Below are 16,881 nucleotides of genomic sequence, written 5' to 3' on the forward strand. Positions count from 1 at the left end.
CTCTACTCGGACTCTGTTCTGGAACCAATGATTCTCTAAGTTTGGAATATATATATCAGAATCACCTGGGGAGCTTTGTTAAAAGTGCCAACTGCTGGGTCTCACCCATTGGAAATTTTGAATTCAGCAGGTCTGAGGGCGGCAGCATGGTGTGGGAAGTGGGGAGGTGAAGGCTGAGCTAGGGAGGGCAGCTGTGAAGCTGCTGCAACTGCCTTGATGAAAGATGGTGAAGATGCACCAGCCCTAGGGCTGTGACAGTGCAGACGTGGGGCGGGCCGTCTGAATGCACTTCAGTGGTATTTCCTGCAGGGCTTGGCCTGTGGGCATCTCTCAGAAAGTGCAAGCGTGGGGGTGCCCGTGTGGCAAAGCTAACCTGAAAGTGAGGGCTCTGTCCCCATGATCAGTCACTAAGCTGGTGGTAAATCACTAGGAGAAGCAGAGAGTAACTCCTCGTCACAATGTCACAACACACTCTCCATGTAACCTCAAGATACCCCCAGGGTCTGAATAAGTCACAACATAAAGTCCAAATACCTAGAGGAAAATGAAAGTCAGAAATGTAACAGAACATGAGACATAGCGGACTCAGTCTGGTTTGCCTTTCTTTGTTTTTGGTTTGTATCTTAATGACAATGTCATGCTTTTTATACTATTGAGAACAAAAAGAAGCATAAATTATGCTTTACATTTTTATATGTTGCTGGCTTCAAGGACTATTATGTCTCATGTTCTGTTACATTTCTGATTTTCATTTTCCTCTAGGTATTTGAACTTTATGTTGTGACATATTCGGACCCTGGGTTATCTTGAGATTACATGGAGAGTGCATTGTGACATTGTGACGTGGAATTATTCTCTGCTTCTCCTAGTGATTTACCACCAGCTTAGTGACTGATCATGGGGACTGAAGAAAAGGGAGGCGGTTTGTGCAGACATTGACAGACACCTGGATTAACAAGGGGGAGGAGGTTGGTGACCGTGGAGACCAGGTCTTGGTTTTGCTGGGTTTGAAGAGTTTCTGAGCAGTCTAGCTGGCATTATAAGTAGGTAGTGAAGAGGAGTGAATTTCAGAGGACAGGGCAGATTTAAAGACATTGCTTTGAAATTCATCAGCATGTGATGGCAAGGAGATAGATGGTGCCAACTACTGGAAATCTGCAGAAAAGAAAAGAAGACCAAGGGCTGAATGAAGGAAACACCAATGTGGAAGGCATGAAGAAAAGAGAGACCCCAAGAAAGACACAGACCAAAAAAAAAAGAAGAATGAGAAACATGAGAAGCCAAGGAGAGAAAACTGTCAAGAGGGAGAAAGTGGTTGGTCACAGTGTCCAACGCTGCCCGAGAGTCCAGGCGAACGCCTATAGGATGGCACTGCCCCAGGACAGGGGCCGAGTCTCTCGTCATGTCTGAGGGAGTACACAGGCAGCAGGCTCTGTGCTTGTGTTTAAAGTCTCTTAACACTTTTCTCTTCCCCTGTGCACTCTCCCTCCTCCCTCTGTCCTGCCTGCTCTCTCTCCAGCCTCATTCTCTGCAAGAAGAATTTTTAGCTCTTTCCTGAGAGGCAGGAAACTGCCCTTGCATCCTCCCTTCCTTGTGGCTTATGATAAAAATTATATGCTCAGTTTTCCAGGTTTGGGTTCCTTGAAACCTACAAATGTTTATTCTTACCACAAAGCCTGACTCTTCAAATGAAAGTCTGCATTTCCAGACTTTGGTTTCTACTTTACTCTTCCAAAAGTCAAAACCATATCTAGTCATCACCTAAAACAGCAGATGGGGAGCCATCCATACTTCAATGCTTGGGTAGCCACAGGGCAAGGAGAATCCCTAGAGATGGAGAATACATCAGATAAAATTTACACCTCCTATATGTGTAAATATCACTGTTAAAGTTCCATTTATGGTCCCGGAGCCATTCTATCTCCTCTACGATGGTAGATCTGTTAAATATTCAAATGGCCACTCATTTCCAAGTTTGTGCAGTGCATGTCGCCTTCTTCCCCTGAATTGCAGCTCCAAAGCAGAAGGAAGGATGTGGGGACTGAGTGTCAACTCCTCTTTGCAGAAGCTTTGCTATGGGAGAGCAGAGAAGGAATGAGTGGGAAGGAGAGAAATGGAAACGAATTTTTAGAAAGAGAAGTCTTGACTATGTTTTGGAAGCATAGGAGAAAAATAGAAAATACAGGAAAGGAGGGAGAATCCCCAAGGCCAGGTCTCCAGGAGTTTAGAAGTGAGGAGACCCAGAGCACAGAATTTGTTCTGAAGAGAAGAAAGTTTACAGGAGGAGAAGCTGGGGAGGACGATGGTCCAGGGAATGGGCTTTGAGCATCTGCTGGGGAATAGGGGCAGGATGTGTGCTTGGGGCAGCTGGCCGAGGGCATGTGAATGCTGCTGGGAGGTGCTGAGGATGCAGTTGAGGTTGCAGTGCATTTATCTGTGATTTTTCCCAGCCTGGTGACAGCTACAAAGGTGGCAGGTGACTGCCTGGATCCAGGGACTGGCGGAGGGGTGCTCTGGGAAACCACATAGTGGAGAGTTAGTGGTGCTGGCCAGAGCGGAAAATGCCCAGAGTTGGGAGTCAAGAGATTCAGAATTACAGTCTTGCCACCACTACCCATAGGATAGCTTTCGTCAAGTCAATTCCCTTCTCTAGGCCTTGGTTTCTTTAGCTATGTGAGGGGAGGGACAGACTAGGTGGTCTCCAAGGGCTATTCTGCTGTAATGTGTATGTGTGTGTGTGTCTGTGAACCCACATCAGTGGAAAACAGGGGGTGGAGCTGACAGGCACTTGTGGGGTCTCCAACCCCAGAAGGCTCTGAGTAAGGGCTTCTCTGAGGAGATGATCTCGGTGGATGGAGCATGAGGATTCCTTATTAGTCAAGATTCTTTCATTTGTGACCAGAACTCAACATAAACAGCTTAAGAGGCGGAGGGTGAGGGGAGGGGGAGAGAGAGAGATAGAGACAGAGAGAGAATGTATAGGCTCACATAACTGAAAAGATCATACCAAAAGGCTTCAGGTATGGTTAGATCAAAGGACTTAACTACCAGGAAATAATCTCTCTCGCTTGCTACACCCCTCATCTTTCAGCTCCACTTTCCTCTACGTTGGTAGGCTGCATCGTTCTCAGAAGACTCTCCATAAAGTGATTGTTGACAGATCTTGGCTTATAGCCAACAGCTTAGCAACCCAAGCAGAGAATGACTTTTTTTTTTCTAATATGTTTAGCAGAATTCCCAAGTCACGCTTTCATTGGCCTGGCCAAGGTTACGTAACCATCTCTGAGCAATTGCTGTGACCAAGGGGTACATGGCCTTGATCATTCACATTCCTATCCCTGAGCCCAGAGATGAGGTCATTCCAACTCTGGCTGCATAGATTAAGGATGGGGAAAGTGAAAATCACAAAGAAAAATTAGGGTGCTATAATCAGAAGGGGCAAAGGGTGCTGGGAGATCAAAAATAACAGCTGATCCCAACAGGGCAATGAGCTAGTAGCTCTGGCAACGGGCAAGAAGGAGCCCAGAGTGTGACCTGTCCCTCCCTCCCTTGGCTGCAGTGTGTGGGCTCCCCAAGTTCTCCCGGAACCTGATGGCCAGGATCTTCAATGGACGCCCAGCCCAGAAGGGCACCACTCCGTGGATTGCCATGTTGTCACAGCCGAATGGGCAGCTCTTCTGTGGGGGCTCCCTTCTAGGTAAGGAGAAGGTGGAAGGGTGGGAGCTAAGGCACCGAACCCTCTTCCTAAAGACGGACCAAGTTTTCTCCATTGAGAATCACTGTCCCCACTGGTGTCAGGGCCCAGCAGTACAGTGTGGTAGAAAGAGTCCTTAACTGGAGCCATGAGACATGTGTTCCTGCTCTTACTGATTTTTTCAGTCAACAGATAGCTACTGAATCCTGATCAGTCTCTGGCACTGGGAAGGTCTAAGCCAGGCAGTCAGACTCCCAGCCATGAATTGCAGCACAAGACACCTACTTGGGGCTCAAAGGCAGGGTGTGCCAGGGCTTCAGGATCAAGGCTAACCAGGAAACTCACCCCTGGAGAGTCAGGAAGGTAGATTTATTATACAAAGGCCTTGAATGCTATGCTCAGGAATTTAGATCTTGCCCTGAATGTGGCTGTAGGTATGTAAGCATGTTCTGGAAAGTTCTCCCCAGAGGCACCATGGATCAAAAGGAGAGTGAGTCCGGAGGCCAGGAGTTCAGTGAGGAGTCTATTGCAGGAGCAGAGATAGAAGTCATTAGCTTTTAAATAAGAACAGGGCATGAGGGATGGAAATAAGGAGGCAGATTCAAAAGCACTGGGAAACAGGATTGCCACCTTCGTACTACTGGATGGGGTGTGGGTGGGAGCAAGGGTGAGAAAGGAATAGCTGATGGCTCTCCCTGCCACGGTTGGTCCAGATGGTCTACATCTGCTCCAGCTTTGACACTGCATGAAAAACTAGTAGCAAATCTAGAGTCCCAGGCCAGTTCTGGGTATGATCCCACCACCAGGGAAGAAGGCCTGGGTGGGTCCACCTCTGTGTGGGCAGCTCCGGGGCTGCTGGGCACACCTGTCACCCAGCATTGCCCTCCTCAGACTGCAGCCAGGGGTGGACACCTCCAGGGCAGTAATCCCCTTGGGGAGGCACCAGGCCTGGGCTAAAGCTGCAGTCGGGGGCAGCAGGGATGTGTGAAACCTCCCTTTGCAGGGAATTGATCCTTGTATTTCCACAAGCTCAAAGGTGAACAGTCTCACTCAATGGGGCCTCCCAAAGAGGCAGGAGAAAGAGCACAGTATTAAAGGGGGATATGGCCAGACAGGGCCGAAGGCAGCCCAGTGGGGAGCGGGGCAGGGGCGAGGACCGAGAAAGGAAGGGGAAGGGAGATAAGCAGAGAGAGGGGGCAGAGGGACAGTCAGCAGGACAAGGACAGAGAGGAGAGAAAGAGAGACAGAGAGTAATGAGAGAGACCTAGCAAATAAGAGCCGGCACCGAAGAGAGAATAAGAGGAAAACGAAAGGGAGCAATACAAGGGGAAGAGAGACTGGTGGGCAGGAGATGTCAGGAGAGAGGAAATCGGGACAGACAGAGAGGGAGGGAGGACCTGAGTGGGAGGCAGAAGAGAAGCAGAGGTGCTGAGGACACGGCTGCCAGGACGGAGGAGGGGAGGCACCAGACAGCTCTGATTTGTGAGGAGGGAAATAGGAGAGATGAATTAGGGGCACCCAGTTTTAAGAATTAAATTAGTTTTCTTAAATCTCTAGTTTTTAAGTTCAATAACGTTCAACATGTATTGGCATTTATTGCATGTTTTTTCCCTATGACTTATGTTTCAAGGGTGTTTGAAGTTCACCTCTCTACCCTCAGCCAGGCTAAAGGTTCCACACTTCACCCTCCCCACAGCGCTCCTGATCTATTGTCTCCCTCCTCCTCCTCTTATTCAGTGGTGTAGAGGCAGGGAGGGAGAGGAGAGGGCAGAGGAACCAGGGGAACAGCTGAGGGATGGAGGGGGTGGGGAAGCACTGTGTTGACACCGGCACAGAGAGCTGCAGAGCTGGGAGGCAAAGCCGTTCTAGACGGGCCACTGCACAGCCTGGCTCATCTAAACAGCCTGAGTCCTGTCTCGGGCAGGCCCTCCTAACCTGGGTACCTCCGCCCCCCTGATCCACCTGGGAACTCTGGCCAAAAGCCCCTGGCCACAGACAGGGATCCAAAGTGCCTTGGGGGAAAGAGGGTGGCTGAGTGGAGCTCTGTCCAGAGCACACAGCTGCTGCTGAGAGGGCCAAGCAGAGCCTGGAACCTGCTCCAGAAAGGTACCTCTGCCCTCGACTCCGAATTATGACCTTCTGCCCCCTCACCAAGTCCTAGAACTTTCCTTTCTGCTTGGCTCATCCTGGGTGTGCCTCTGTGCTCAGCTACGTATGGGCTTGTCATCTGCTCCAGACAAAGGATGATGGAAGGCTGGCCCTGCATTAAACACAGGGCAGGTGCCTGTCTGTCCGGGGGAAGAAGACAGTCGAGACACAAGAAATGTACCAGGCCGACCACCAGGAGACCCAGGGCCTGGGCCTGGCCCTGCCACTAACCTGCTGGCTGACCCTGGACATCCCTGCTTTCTTCAGGCCTCAGGGTCTACGTCTATAAAATGAGAGGTTTGGATCAGAGCAGTGGGTCTCAGTCCTGGCAGCAGGAGAATTACCTAAGGGAATGTTGAAAACCTACCTGTGCGTAGGCTCCACCCCCATGACTTAAATGGTCTGGATCCAGGCCCAGAAACTGATTTTCTCTTTTTTCGTTGTCCAGATTATTCCAATTTGCAGCCAGTACAGCTAGCTACTGATCAGTACTTTTTAAAACTTTAATGTGCATAGGAATTAGCTGGGGATCTTGCTAAGATGCAGACTGTGATTCAGAGGATGCAAGGGGGGCCTAAGAGTCTCCGTTTCTAAGACACTCCCAGTGATGCTGGTGCTGCTGGCCCAGGGACCACGCTTTGAGAAGCAAGGACTGAGGGGCAGCCCCTGAGCACAGGGTTTCTGTGCACCTGTCTTGTGCTATCTGGCGCTTACCAGCAACACAGGTTTAAGGGATCCCTGAAACCCTCTTTAAAATGTCCAGTCCTGACCTGGTTTGGAAGAGGCAGTTGACATCACAGATTTAACTCTTCACCTTCAGATTGGGATCTTACGAGAGTCTGGGTAGGGGCTGCAAAATACCATGGAGGGGCGTGGCCATTGGCAGCGTCTGGAGGGGTGCCCTGGAGCAGTCTGAAGGTCCTCAGCTCCCGACAGGGGAGGCGGGACCCGGCAGTGCAGGGCAGAGTGTACACATGCCCCGCTCTCCAGGCTCCAGCTGGATTGTGACAGCCGCTCACTGCCTCCACCAGTCGCTGGATCCAGAGGACCCAACCTTGCACAACTCAGACTTGCTCAGCCCTTCTGACTTCAAAATCATCATGGGTGAGTGAGGGGCCAGCTGATTCCCAAAGCCAGGTATGGTTCTGGGAACGGGGTGACACCGCTGCCATTTTCCAAGGAATGCCCACTCGCTCGCTCACTCATTTGTCAGGCCAGGACACTTGGGATGAAGGTTCAGGTACCTGAGTCCAAGTCCAAGGCTATGTGACCATGAGCAAGTCACTGAAGTCTAGGCTTCAGTTTTCACAAGGGTAAAGTAAGGAGCCCAGTCTAGGTAATTTCCAAAGGCTCTCTGGCTCCTGTGAATCCATGGTTTCAAATGGATCACACATATACAATCCAGACTCCCCTCTCCTTTATAAAATCAAGACCACCAATTGATTCAACTCATCTCAACACATATTTACTTACTGGCACTATGCCAACATCTAAGGACGCAGTATAATTAAGACCTAGTTCCTGCCCACAGGGAGCTTACAGTCTAATAAAGGAATAAGATATGAGCACAGAGACCTCTAATAGAAGGCAGGAAACAGTAAGTTCTGTAGAAGGGGAACAGATAAAGTGCCATGGGAGCTCATAGAGGAAAAGACTTCTAATGAAAAATCTTAGAGGCTTTATGGAGAAAGCAACGTGTGACCCAGGCACTGAGGGTGATTATATGGATTGAACATGTGGCAACAGGCATAAGAACAAGCATTATAAGGCAACGGGATCAGCTCATGAGGTAAGACAGAGGTGGGAACCTGTGAGAATATGTGGGGAATGGCAAGTAGGGTGGGATGGCTGGGGAAAGATGGGTGAAGGGCAACTAAAGGGTTAAGGCTGGAAGCATGGGCTGGATGGGACCCAGATTGGGGGCTGATGGGGAACAAGGGGGAAGCTTATCCTCCATTGCTCCCATGCCTCATGTGCCTTCTTCTTACCCAGGCAAGCACTGGAGGATCCGGTCAGATGAAAGTGAACAGCATCTCAGGGTCAAACGCGTCATCCTCCATCCCCTGTATGACCCCCAAACATTCGAGAACGATGTGGCTCTGGTGGAGCTCTTGGACAGCCCGAGGCTGAATCAATTTGTGATGCCCATCTGTCTGCCCGAGGAGACCCCGCAGGAAGGTATCCTCCCCCACCCGATCCCACCTCTGCAGAGCAGCTGGTGCCTGAGCAGGGAGATCTTCCCCATCGCTGGTGAAGCCCTGGTGCCAGCTGAGTCAGCCTACAGCGTCTGCATGGCACCAGCTGCCTCCCCACTAACAGCCACGTCAGAACTGGTCCCCAGGTAGCAGAAGCAGTGGGAAGCACACAGTAAACAGGTAGGCCTGAAGGTCCAGATGGGAAAACAAAACCTGGACTACTTATCATAACAGGGAGAATTTAATACAGGGTACTAGAGGACTGGATAAGTGAAAGGGAAAAGCTGAGATAATAGAGATAGTGCCTGTAGGAAGAAGCCACTAACCCCAGGGCTGGGGAAACAAAAGTGAGAGGCTGGAGTTATAGAACCTAGAAGCTTGGAAAAGGGGCCCTATGGAGCCAGGACTTAGGCTTCTGCAGAAGAGACTGATGTGCTGAGGAAAATAGCTGGAACCAACTGCCACTACTGGGATGAAAAACCATTACCAGGGTGACACCAACAGTCACAGCAAGTCTTCCAATCTCCCTGAAAGTGCCCCTATTTTCAAGAAACCAGCTAGCAAAGCAGAACTGCCAGGTCAGGGTCCCATCCACAGCACTATGGAGCAAAGTATAGAAGAGTAAGTCTAGAGCTGAGGGACAAAGGCTTAATAACCAAAATGAGCTCAAGCCCCATTGCTGCCGCTTCCTACTTGGGTGATCTTGAGGAAGAACTGGAGATAATATCCCACGGGGGGTTGTGATATTTAAGTGAGATAATATAGTTAGACATATCCAACACAGAGTAAGGGTCCAACCCATGCCAGTTGCCTTCCTTTTCATTATAAATTCAGTGGTGCCATGTCATAGTTCACTTCCTTTAGCTCAAATATGAAAAAAAAATGGCTACGATGGAACCCTGAGATTTACTTACAGAGATTGAGCCAACAGGGAAGGCACAGGTACAGCTGGCTCTGCCTCACTGGGTGCCATGTGCCTACCATGTGCCAGTTGCTTTATATTTATCAACTTACTATTCATGAAAGCCTCGCAAGGTGGCACTGTGGCCTCATTTTACAGATGAGAAAACTGAGGCTCAGCAAGGTGAAGTGACTCACCCAGGATACAGCTTATATGGAGCAGATCTTGGACTATAGTGCAGATTTTCTGTCTTTAAGCTCAGGCTGTTTTCAGTATCCAGGTTCTATTTCAAATAAAAAAATAATTGCTCTATCAGTGCTCAACCCATTTCCACATTGCACCCAACTGGCCAACTTCATGGACTTCTAAAATATCAAAGCTGGGGTTTAGAAAATACTGAGTTCAACATCTTCATTTTGGGAAACTGAGGCTTAGAAGAGGGGAGGGGAGGAGGGCTTGCTGAAGACAGCACAGCATATCGTTGAGGAGGCTGGGCTTTGTATTTATTCACTATTATTGATTGAGCACCTACTATATGCCAGCGTTGTTATAGGCATAGGGACACAGCATTGAACAAGATAGAAGAGATTACTGCTCTCATGGGGCCTACGTTCCATGCTAGTTGGGGGTTGGAGGGAAGAGACAACTAAGCAGGTAAACCAGGCAATAAGTGTCCCCAGCTCTGTGGCAGGTAACCTCCAGCCCAGCAGCCTTTCCTGTGTCCCTCCCCACCATGCTACCCTTCCCTAAGGGGGACAAGTTGGCCCTTTCTCCACAGATAGAGAATGATAGGGCTGCAAGATATAACCCTCTGGAAACCCCACAGACAGCCTCTCTGTTCTCACAGTGTCTTCTCTCTTCCAGGAGCCATGGTCATCGTCAGTGGCTGGGGGAAGCAGTTCTTGCAAAGGTTCCCAGAGACCCTGATGGAGGTGACGTTCATTTTATACCCTACAGACAGTGAACCTGCATTGGGCCTTCCTGCTCCACATTGCCCCCTTAGGGATCTGGAGGCTTGGGAAGGGGTTGGTAAGAGAGATGCCAGGGGCCCGGACTCACCTCCAAAGTTCAGTGGGACTTTGAACCCCAGAAAGCTTGATTTGTTTGTTCTACATGTCATGGGCTCTAGTCTCTAAACAATGATCAGTGTTCCTGATAGCTTATTAAATGCTCAGTTTATGGAAATTCTCCAAGAAAACCACAGGTTTAGACACCTGAAAGGGTCATAATCCATCTATGTACCACAAAGACTATATAGCAAATTAGCCAAGAATGAGCCAGGCTCTCGAGAACTGCAGTCCTTACAGTAATGAACTTGACTATCGCATTCAGAAGTTCACATTCCTGTCATTTCAGAAAAGAACACCAAACTAGCAATAGGAGCCATGGCTCCAAGTCCTCACTCCTACTAACCTGCTGGGTGATCTGAAACAGGTCATTTTGCCTCTCCGGACCATAGGATACTATTTCAAACTACAAAGTTCATGGCAACACTAGATGTCTGTTAAGCTGCCTGGCTCTGACATCACCATGCTCTATGACTAACAACCATGCATCCCTTCATTCACTAATTCCCAGGAGTTTATTTGGTGCCTCCTGTGTACTAGACACAGTACTAGCTACTAGCTGTGCTGGGAGGTAAAAGGCCAGATCTGGTCCCTGGCCCCCTTGGGCTTACAATCAAACGGGATGGATGGAAAATAGCTATGTGTGGATAAAGGCGATGAGGGAGAAGTGTGGCATGCTCCAGAACATATAACATGGGTCCTGATCTCATCGTGGGGGTTCAAGAGGGCTTCCCAAAGGTAGTGACACTTGAAATCACACTTGAACGATGAATAAAGGTTAATGGGGTAGTCAATGTTTGCTTAGGACATGTCGTCATGACTACCCTCCCCTGGCTGCTTCTCTCCACATATCCAGCCGGGGAAGGCCATAGTCCAAGAGGGATCTGAATGGACTCTGGCTACCGCCCAGCAAGGGAACAAGAGTTATACATTTGGGGAATATGGTCCATTCAGTTTGTGGTTTGGGTGAATGGGACTCACATGTTTCCTCTTTTTATTCTAGATATTTGCTCCAACATTTACCCCCATGTTGAATCAAGGACAATAATAATCACAATGCCTCATTTTTATGTGTATCAATTTATTGCCTCAATTCAAAAAAAATATTTCCCGAGTACCCTCTATGTTCCAAGCAATGTAAGAGAGAAATGGACAAGATGCAGACCCAGTGTCTAGAAGCTCATCCTGTAGTGAGGGAAACAATATAAGTAAGCTCTTGCTGCAAAGCAAACAGTGACAACCCGTAAAACACCTAATATTCATACAGTGTTTGTAGTTTACAAAGCACTTGTTCATTCATTTCCTCTTTGTACAGTGATTAATGATTAGCATGTGATTATTTTGTCAAATACTGCGCTTCCATTTCTCAGATGAGGAAACAGAGTCTCAGAGGTCTGAAAATCAATGATTAAGCGGCATGCCTCAGGTCTTGTAGTGGGGGTGGGAGGAAAGAAAAGAAAACTGAGCGTGGTTTTTGTATATGTATTTGAAATAATGCATCTCCTAGGCAAGTATTATTATGTGCAATTTACAGATAAGAGAGCTGAGGCCCAGAGAGGGAAAGTTACTTGCCTGATTTCACACAGCTGAGGTCTTAATAGCTGAGACTGCACCAGAACATGGGTCTCCTGATTCTTGTCCAACTGTTCCCTCACCTGTACCATAGGGCAGTTTCCGAAACCAAGTCTCAGGTAGACCCAGGCCCTTCCAGGTATGGGGTAGGGAGAAGCCAGCTCCAGCGGAGTCAGGACAGCAGGGACTCCTCGGCCAGGATGGGACAAATAACAGCCTTGTGTTCCAGATTGAAATCCCGATTGTTGACCACCACACCTGCCAGGAGGCCTATGCCCCACTGAAGAGAAAAGTGACCAGGGACATGATCTGTGCTGGGGAGAAGGAAGGTGGGTTAAGAGTCTGGCATGTAATAGGGGCACTGCCAGCCAGGGAGGAGTGGAGACCTCCCAGCTGGGTAGGTGCTGGCATGTAGGGGGCAGGGGCGGAGGGCGGGGTAGGTGATGGGGGAGGGATTCCCTTGGAGAAGATGCATCAGAGAGAATTCTAAGGCATGTCCATCATTGCCCTTTCAAGCCCAAAGCTTCCCATCTGAAACAGAGAGGCTTGAACCAGCACTTTCTAAAATCGCTTTGAGCTCCTAGGAGGCCGACCTAGCGCTGCGTGGAGCCCAGGTTTGAGTCAAACAGTCTGCTGCGCCCTCTAGTGCCCAATTCTCTGAACTACAAGTTAGACGTGCGAGAAGGCTGGGGAAGGGACATTTTACTACAGTCTGCATCTCTTTTTCATCTAGGGGGGAAAGATGCCTGTGCGGGCGACTCTGGAGGCCCCATGGTGACCCTGGATAGAGAAAGAGGACAGTGGTACCTGGTGGGCACGGTGTCCTGGGGCGTGGACTGTGGGAAGAAGGACCGCTACGGAGTGTACTCCTACATCCACCACCACAAGGGCTGGATCCAGAGTATCACCAGCCTGAGGAACTGAATTCGATTCCTCAGCCCCAGCACCGCCTGCGGGTCAGTCAGCAGCAGAGAATAATTATCTGGTGCAAGCCGGCCATCCTTCCTCTGCCCCTGGCCCTTCACCTCCCTAATTCAGCCCACCCATTGCTGGGCAATAGAGGGGCATCCCCGCCCCCATTCACTCTGTATAAGGAGGCAGAGCAGCAGAGTGGTCAGAACAGAGTCAAGTCTGGTCTCTACCACCAGCTTTGCAATGCTAGGCTGGTGACTTCACCTCTTTGAACCTCAGTTTCTTCATCCGTAAGACGGAAATGGCATACCCTACCTACCTCATAAAAGTCTGATGAGGATGAAATTAATTGCCAGGTGTGCAGCACTTAACACAGTGCATAGCATAAACTAAGTGTTCAATAAATGTGATGTAGCAGAAGGTCAATGTGTCTACCAGGCAGACCAAGTTCTCTTACAAACTCCTGGCTGGGTTTTAGAGCTGATTAGGGACACACCTCAACATTGACCCGCTCCTTCATCTGCCCCCAGATGCTCTATGCTGCTTGCCGTTATGCAACCTTCCCAGCTCCAATCCCCACCCTCCCCTCATAAAGAAGTGAAACAGACAAGGTTCTTAGTCCCATGGCATGTCCCTTAGCAACATACTTGTGAACACGAGCTAGATACCAAATTGGGAGAGTGCCTGAGAGAAGCAGGGGCAGAGGAGCCTGGGAATGGTGGATTGGGGAGGCAGACACCTGGTTCTACAGCTGGCTCTGCCCCCAGCTCCCTGTGTGACCCTGTGCAAGTCCTTTCCCCTCATCTCAAAGGACCTCCCAGCTCTGACAATCTAGGGTCTCATGAGGCCATTTTCTTCCCTGATGAGTTAAAGCCAATGTAACCGAAAGGCAAAAATTACATTAGGTTCCAAGGGGCTTAGATACAGACAAGATACTACTGTTGCTCCTGCAGCACCCACCCCCATCCATCACATGCTGGTTCCCAAGGATATGGCCCAGGCTAAGTGCTGGCCAAGGGGTCTTTCCTTACTACTAAGCAGAGCATTCACTCTGGGCCCTAGCCTCCTTCCCTTCCTGGGAACCTGGGCTGCACAGGGTGGGTCCTAACAGGCTAGAGCTCATGTCCCTGCACTCTCCCTCGCTACATCCACCGCTGACCCCACACAGCCATTTCCCCTGACTCCTCACCCCTGTGCCTCACCCTGAACTCCCTAGCCCTGTAAGGTCCTAAATGTTTCCCAAGCAGAATGCCTCCCCCATCCTCTCTCAGGAAGCTTCCGTAGACCTTATCCCCTCCCGAGCACCAAGATATAAGCCCTTCAAAGGGATCAAGAGGGCTGATCCCAAGTTCCTGTCTTCTGTTCTATCAAAACTGGTCTTCATGGGGGATTTTAGCTCTTGACCTTATGCAGCTGCTGCAGTCATTCCTGGTCTCTTGCTGAAAGAGGAAGATAATGAAGAATGAGAACTTATGGGCATTAGGCCCTAGGCTGAACACTCAGGGACAGCAATCCACAGCCTGCCGCTAGTACTGTGAGGAAGTTGGTTCTACCTCTCTGTGCCCTGCTATTTATTCTATAAAGAAAACATGGCAATGGGACCCAATTCCATCAGACACTAGTCAAGCAAGCTGGAGCTCTATTTTAAATGCCAAAGAATTATGATGCAACTTTTGGAATTGCCACAAGGAATTCCAAGATATCATACTACTTCACAGTACTGCCATGTCCCAGGCTGTGCTGGCTGCTATGGGGACTACCAGATGAGGAGAGTACAATTCCTGCCTTCTGGAAACTCCTAGAGGGAGATATATGATTCAGAAGTAAGTGACTACTGTGCAATAGAACGAACCCCAGCAAGTGCTATGTCTTGGAGAGGCATGGAAGCAGAAGAAAGTCCATTCTGGTACAGAGGTATGGAGGAGGCAATACCAGGGAGGCTTCCCGGAGGAGATGGTGCTGGAGCAGAGTGTTAAGGAGGGTGGGCATTTCCACAGGTAAGACAGAGGGAGGCCTTCCAGATGGAGGGAGAACAAGAATCAATGTCCACTCAAGCTTTCCTTGGATTATACCACCTCCTCTCACAAAAACAACATGTGCATAGACCAGTGTTCTGGGATCAAAACCAACATCTAAGAGAGCCCTTCTCCTTAAAGTTAGAATACTAAACAGAACTCAAAACAGCTTCAGGATTGATGTATGGATAATGACTTCTGGCTGGACCCAGTTTATTCTGTTTATTTCCCCAATTGCAACTTCATCCTTATTCTGAGAAAATGTTTAAACAGGCCATGAAACTTAGGCTTCCCTGTCATTCTACAAATATTTATTAGATGTTCCAGCTCTTGCACTGCTGCTCAGGTCCAAGAAGCCCAAATCTCCCATAGAGTCACAGAAGCAAATGGTTGGCATGTCTGATAGGATCACCTTATCTAGCTCCATGACCTCATTCTTGAGCATTTCTAGTGATGAGAAATTCACTACCTCCAAACGTAGCCCATTCCAACTTTAAAATGTGCTGCCTCTTAAAAAGGTCTGTCTTCTATGCAACCAAAATCCACCTCCCTAGAATACAGTTTGTGTAACTAAAGCTACGATTTCATACCATGATGCTGTTATTAACAATAACAATCATGCCCAGATTTTATTAACAGCAGAAGCTGTTGTTGTTATGGGAAACTACACATTTGTTCCAATAAACATCTGCATTCAGTCAAAGCTCCCTATTTGGCTTCTATGTTTTTCATGCACTGATGATTCTGGTGAGTTGTTTTCATTTATCAACATTTTGCGTATTTGATTAGGATCACTGCACTATGAAGAGAGAGAGAAAGAGACTATGAAGGGAAGATTGTATTATAGATAAAAAGCATGTCTTGGGTTTTCAGGTCAGTTCTGTTTAAATACGCTGTCCTATTGTTCCTGTAAATTATTATAATGTCCCAGAATGTCAATGTTTCAGGATCTAAATTACACTTACTGAACGCCACTCATACCAGAATAGAAAAAAAACAATTTTGATCATGTGTTCAATGTTTGGTTCAGAAAATATGGCACCATGCCTATGAGTAGTCTGTTCTGGATTGGAATATATATTTTCCTTCTTCCATGAGTTAATCTCATTCACTGGGGGCAGGAATCCAAGAAGCACCAACACCAAGAAGCTCTTCAAGCAAGAAGCAGGCAAGAGTCAGGGAGTGGAAATCTAAACTCCTCATATGACAGAATTGGTAGCCAATCTTGGCCTACAATGAGTCTTGAAATCAAGAGACTTAGGTTTTAGTGCAGCATAGGCTGACCCCTTATCCATTTAGTTTTCTCATCTGTAAACTGGCAGAATAATCTTTGTGCTATCCCTGTCTGAGGTTCTTGAATCTGATGAATTAACTGATGGGAAAGAACTTGGGAAACTGTAAACTTAGCTCAAATATAAAAGTTCTATGGTAAATAATAATCACTCACATTTTTGAGCATTTACTATTCAGGTGAGACTGCACTAAGCTCTCACATACATTCTCTCATTTAACCTTCACAGCAACCTGTGATGAAAGTACTATTCTTATCACCATTTTATAGGTGAGAAAACTGAAACACAGCAAGGTTAAAAATGTGGCCCAGCCTAGAAGCACCAACACCAACACAGCTAGTATCCAGATCTTGGTTTTTAATATCATTGTCCGAAAAAGTAATGAGGGCTCTTTGAAGAAATGGCTAATTCTAGGACTGGGGCAGGAAATATGCAAGTTGAGCCTGGAGCATCTTGTGCCAGAAAGTAAGGAAATGCTCAAAAAACCCATAATGGTGGGGATACAGGAGCCAATGGTGTCCAATGGCCAAAGCTGGGAATTTGAGCAACAACAACAAAAAATAAGTAGTATTAAATAATAACCCAAAGTAGAAAATAAATAAATATCCATGAGGACGTACTTATATGAATAAGTTATTGAGTAAATAAATAAACTGGCAGAATAGACAAATCTCCCATGGAAAAGAATGCCAAATAGTTTATGTGAATACTCCGCCCTCAAGAGATGGAGCATAATTCCCTATTCCTTAAGTGTTGGCAGCACATAGTGACTTCCTTTTAAAGAGGATAGTATGGGGGGTGGAAGCAGTAACTCTGCAGTGGAGAAACCTGATAAACACTACCCCAGCCAGGTAAGCAAGGTAATATTAACATTGACAAGTCATATTGATAGTATGTGACCTTGATATGCTGTGATAAAAATGGCTCTGTATTCTTCCTCTCCAAATCCCATAACCCCAGGCTAATCTTGAGAAACACATCAGACAAATTCCAACTGAGGGACATTTTACAAAGTACCTGACCAATACTCCTCAAAACTGTTAAGGTCATCAAAAACAAGGATATTCTAAGAAACCGTCATAGCC

At 47.9% G+C, this 16,881-nt stretch overlaps 1 protein-coding gene across 1 annotated transcript in view; it reads left to right on the forward strand.

The window, feature by feature from the left end:
• MASP1 (mannan-binding lectin serine peptidase 1 (C4/C2 activating component of Ra-reactive factor)) overlaps positions 1-15,201 on the forward strand; it is a 68,748-nt gene extending 53,547 nt beyond the window's left edge. The window contains exons 12-17 of the mRNA XM_012641206.1: positions 3,560-3,697; positions 6,833-6,946; positions 7,835-8,020; positions 9,803-9,870; positions 11,807-11,906; positions 12,311-15,201. Of these exons, the coding sequence (XP_012496660.1) occupies positions 3,560-3,697; positions 6,833-6,946; positions 7,835-8,020; positions 9,803-9,870; positions 11,807-11,906; positions 12,311-12,501 (797 nt within the window). The 3' untranslated portion in view covers positions 12,502-15,201. The remainder of the gene's footprint in view (positions 1-3,559; positions 3,698-6,832; positions 6,947-7,834; positions 8,021-9,802; positions 9,871-11,806; positions 11,907-12,310) is intronic.
• Positions 15,202-16,881: the final 1,680 nt, after the last annotated feature.

Source organism: Propithecus coquereli, unplaced genomic scaffold, assembly GCF_000956105.1.
Source record: "Propithecus coquereli isolate 6110/MARCELLA unplaced genomic scaffold, Pcoq_1.0 Scaffold10, whole genome shotgun sequence".
NCBI lineage: Eukaryota > Metazoa > Chordata > Mammalia > Primates > Indriidae > Propithecus > Propithecus coquereli.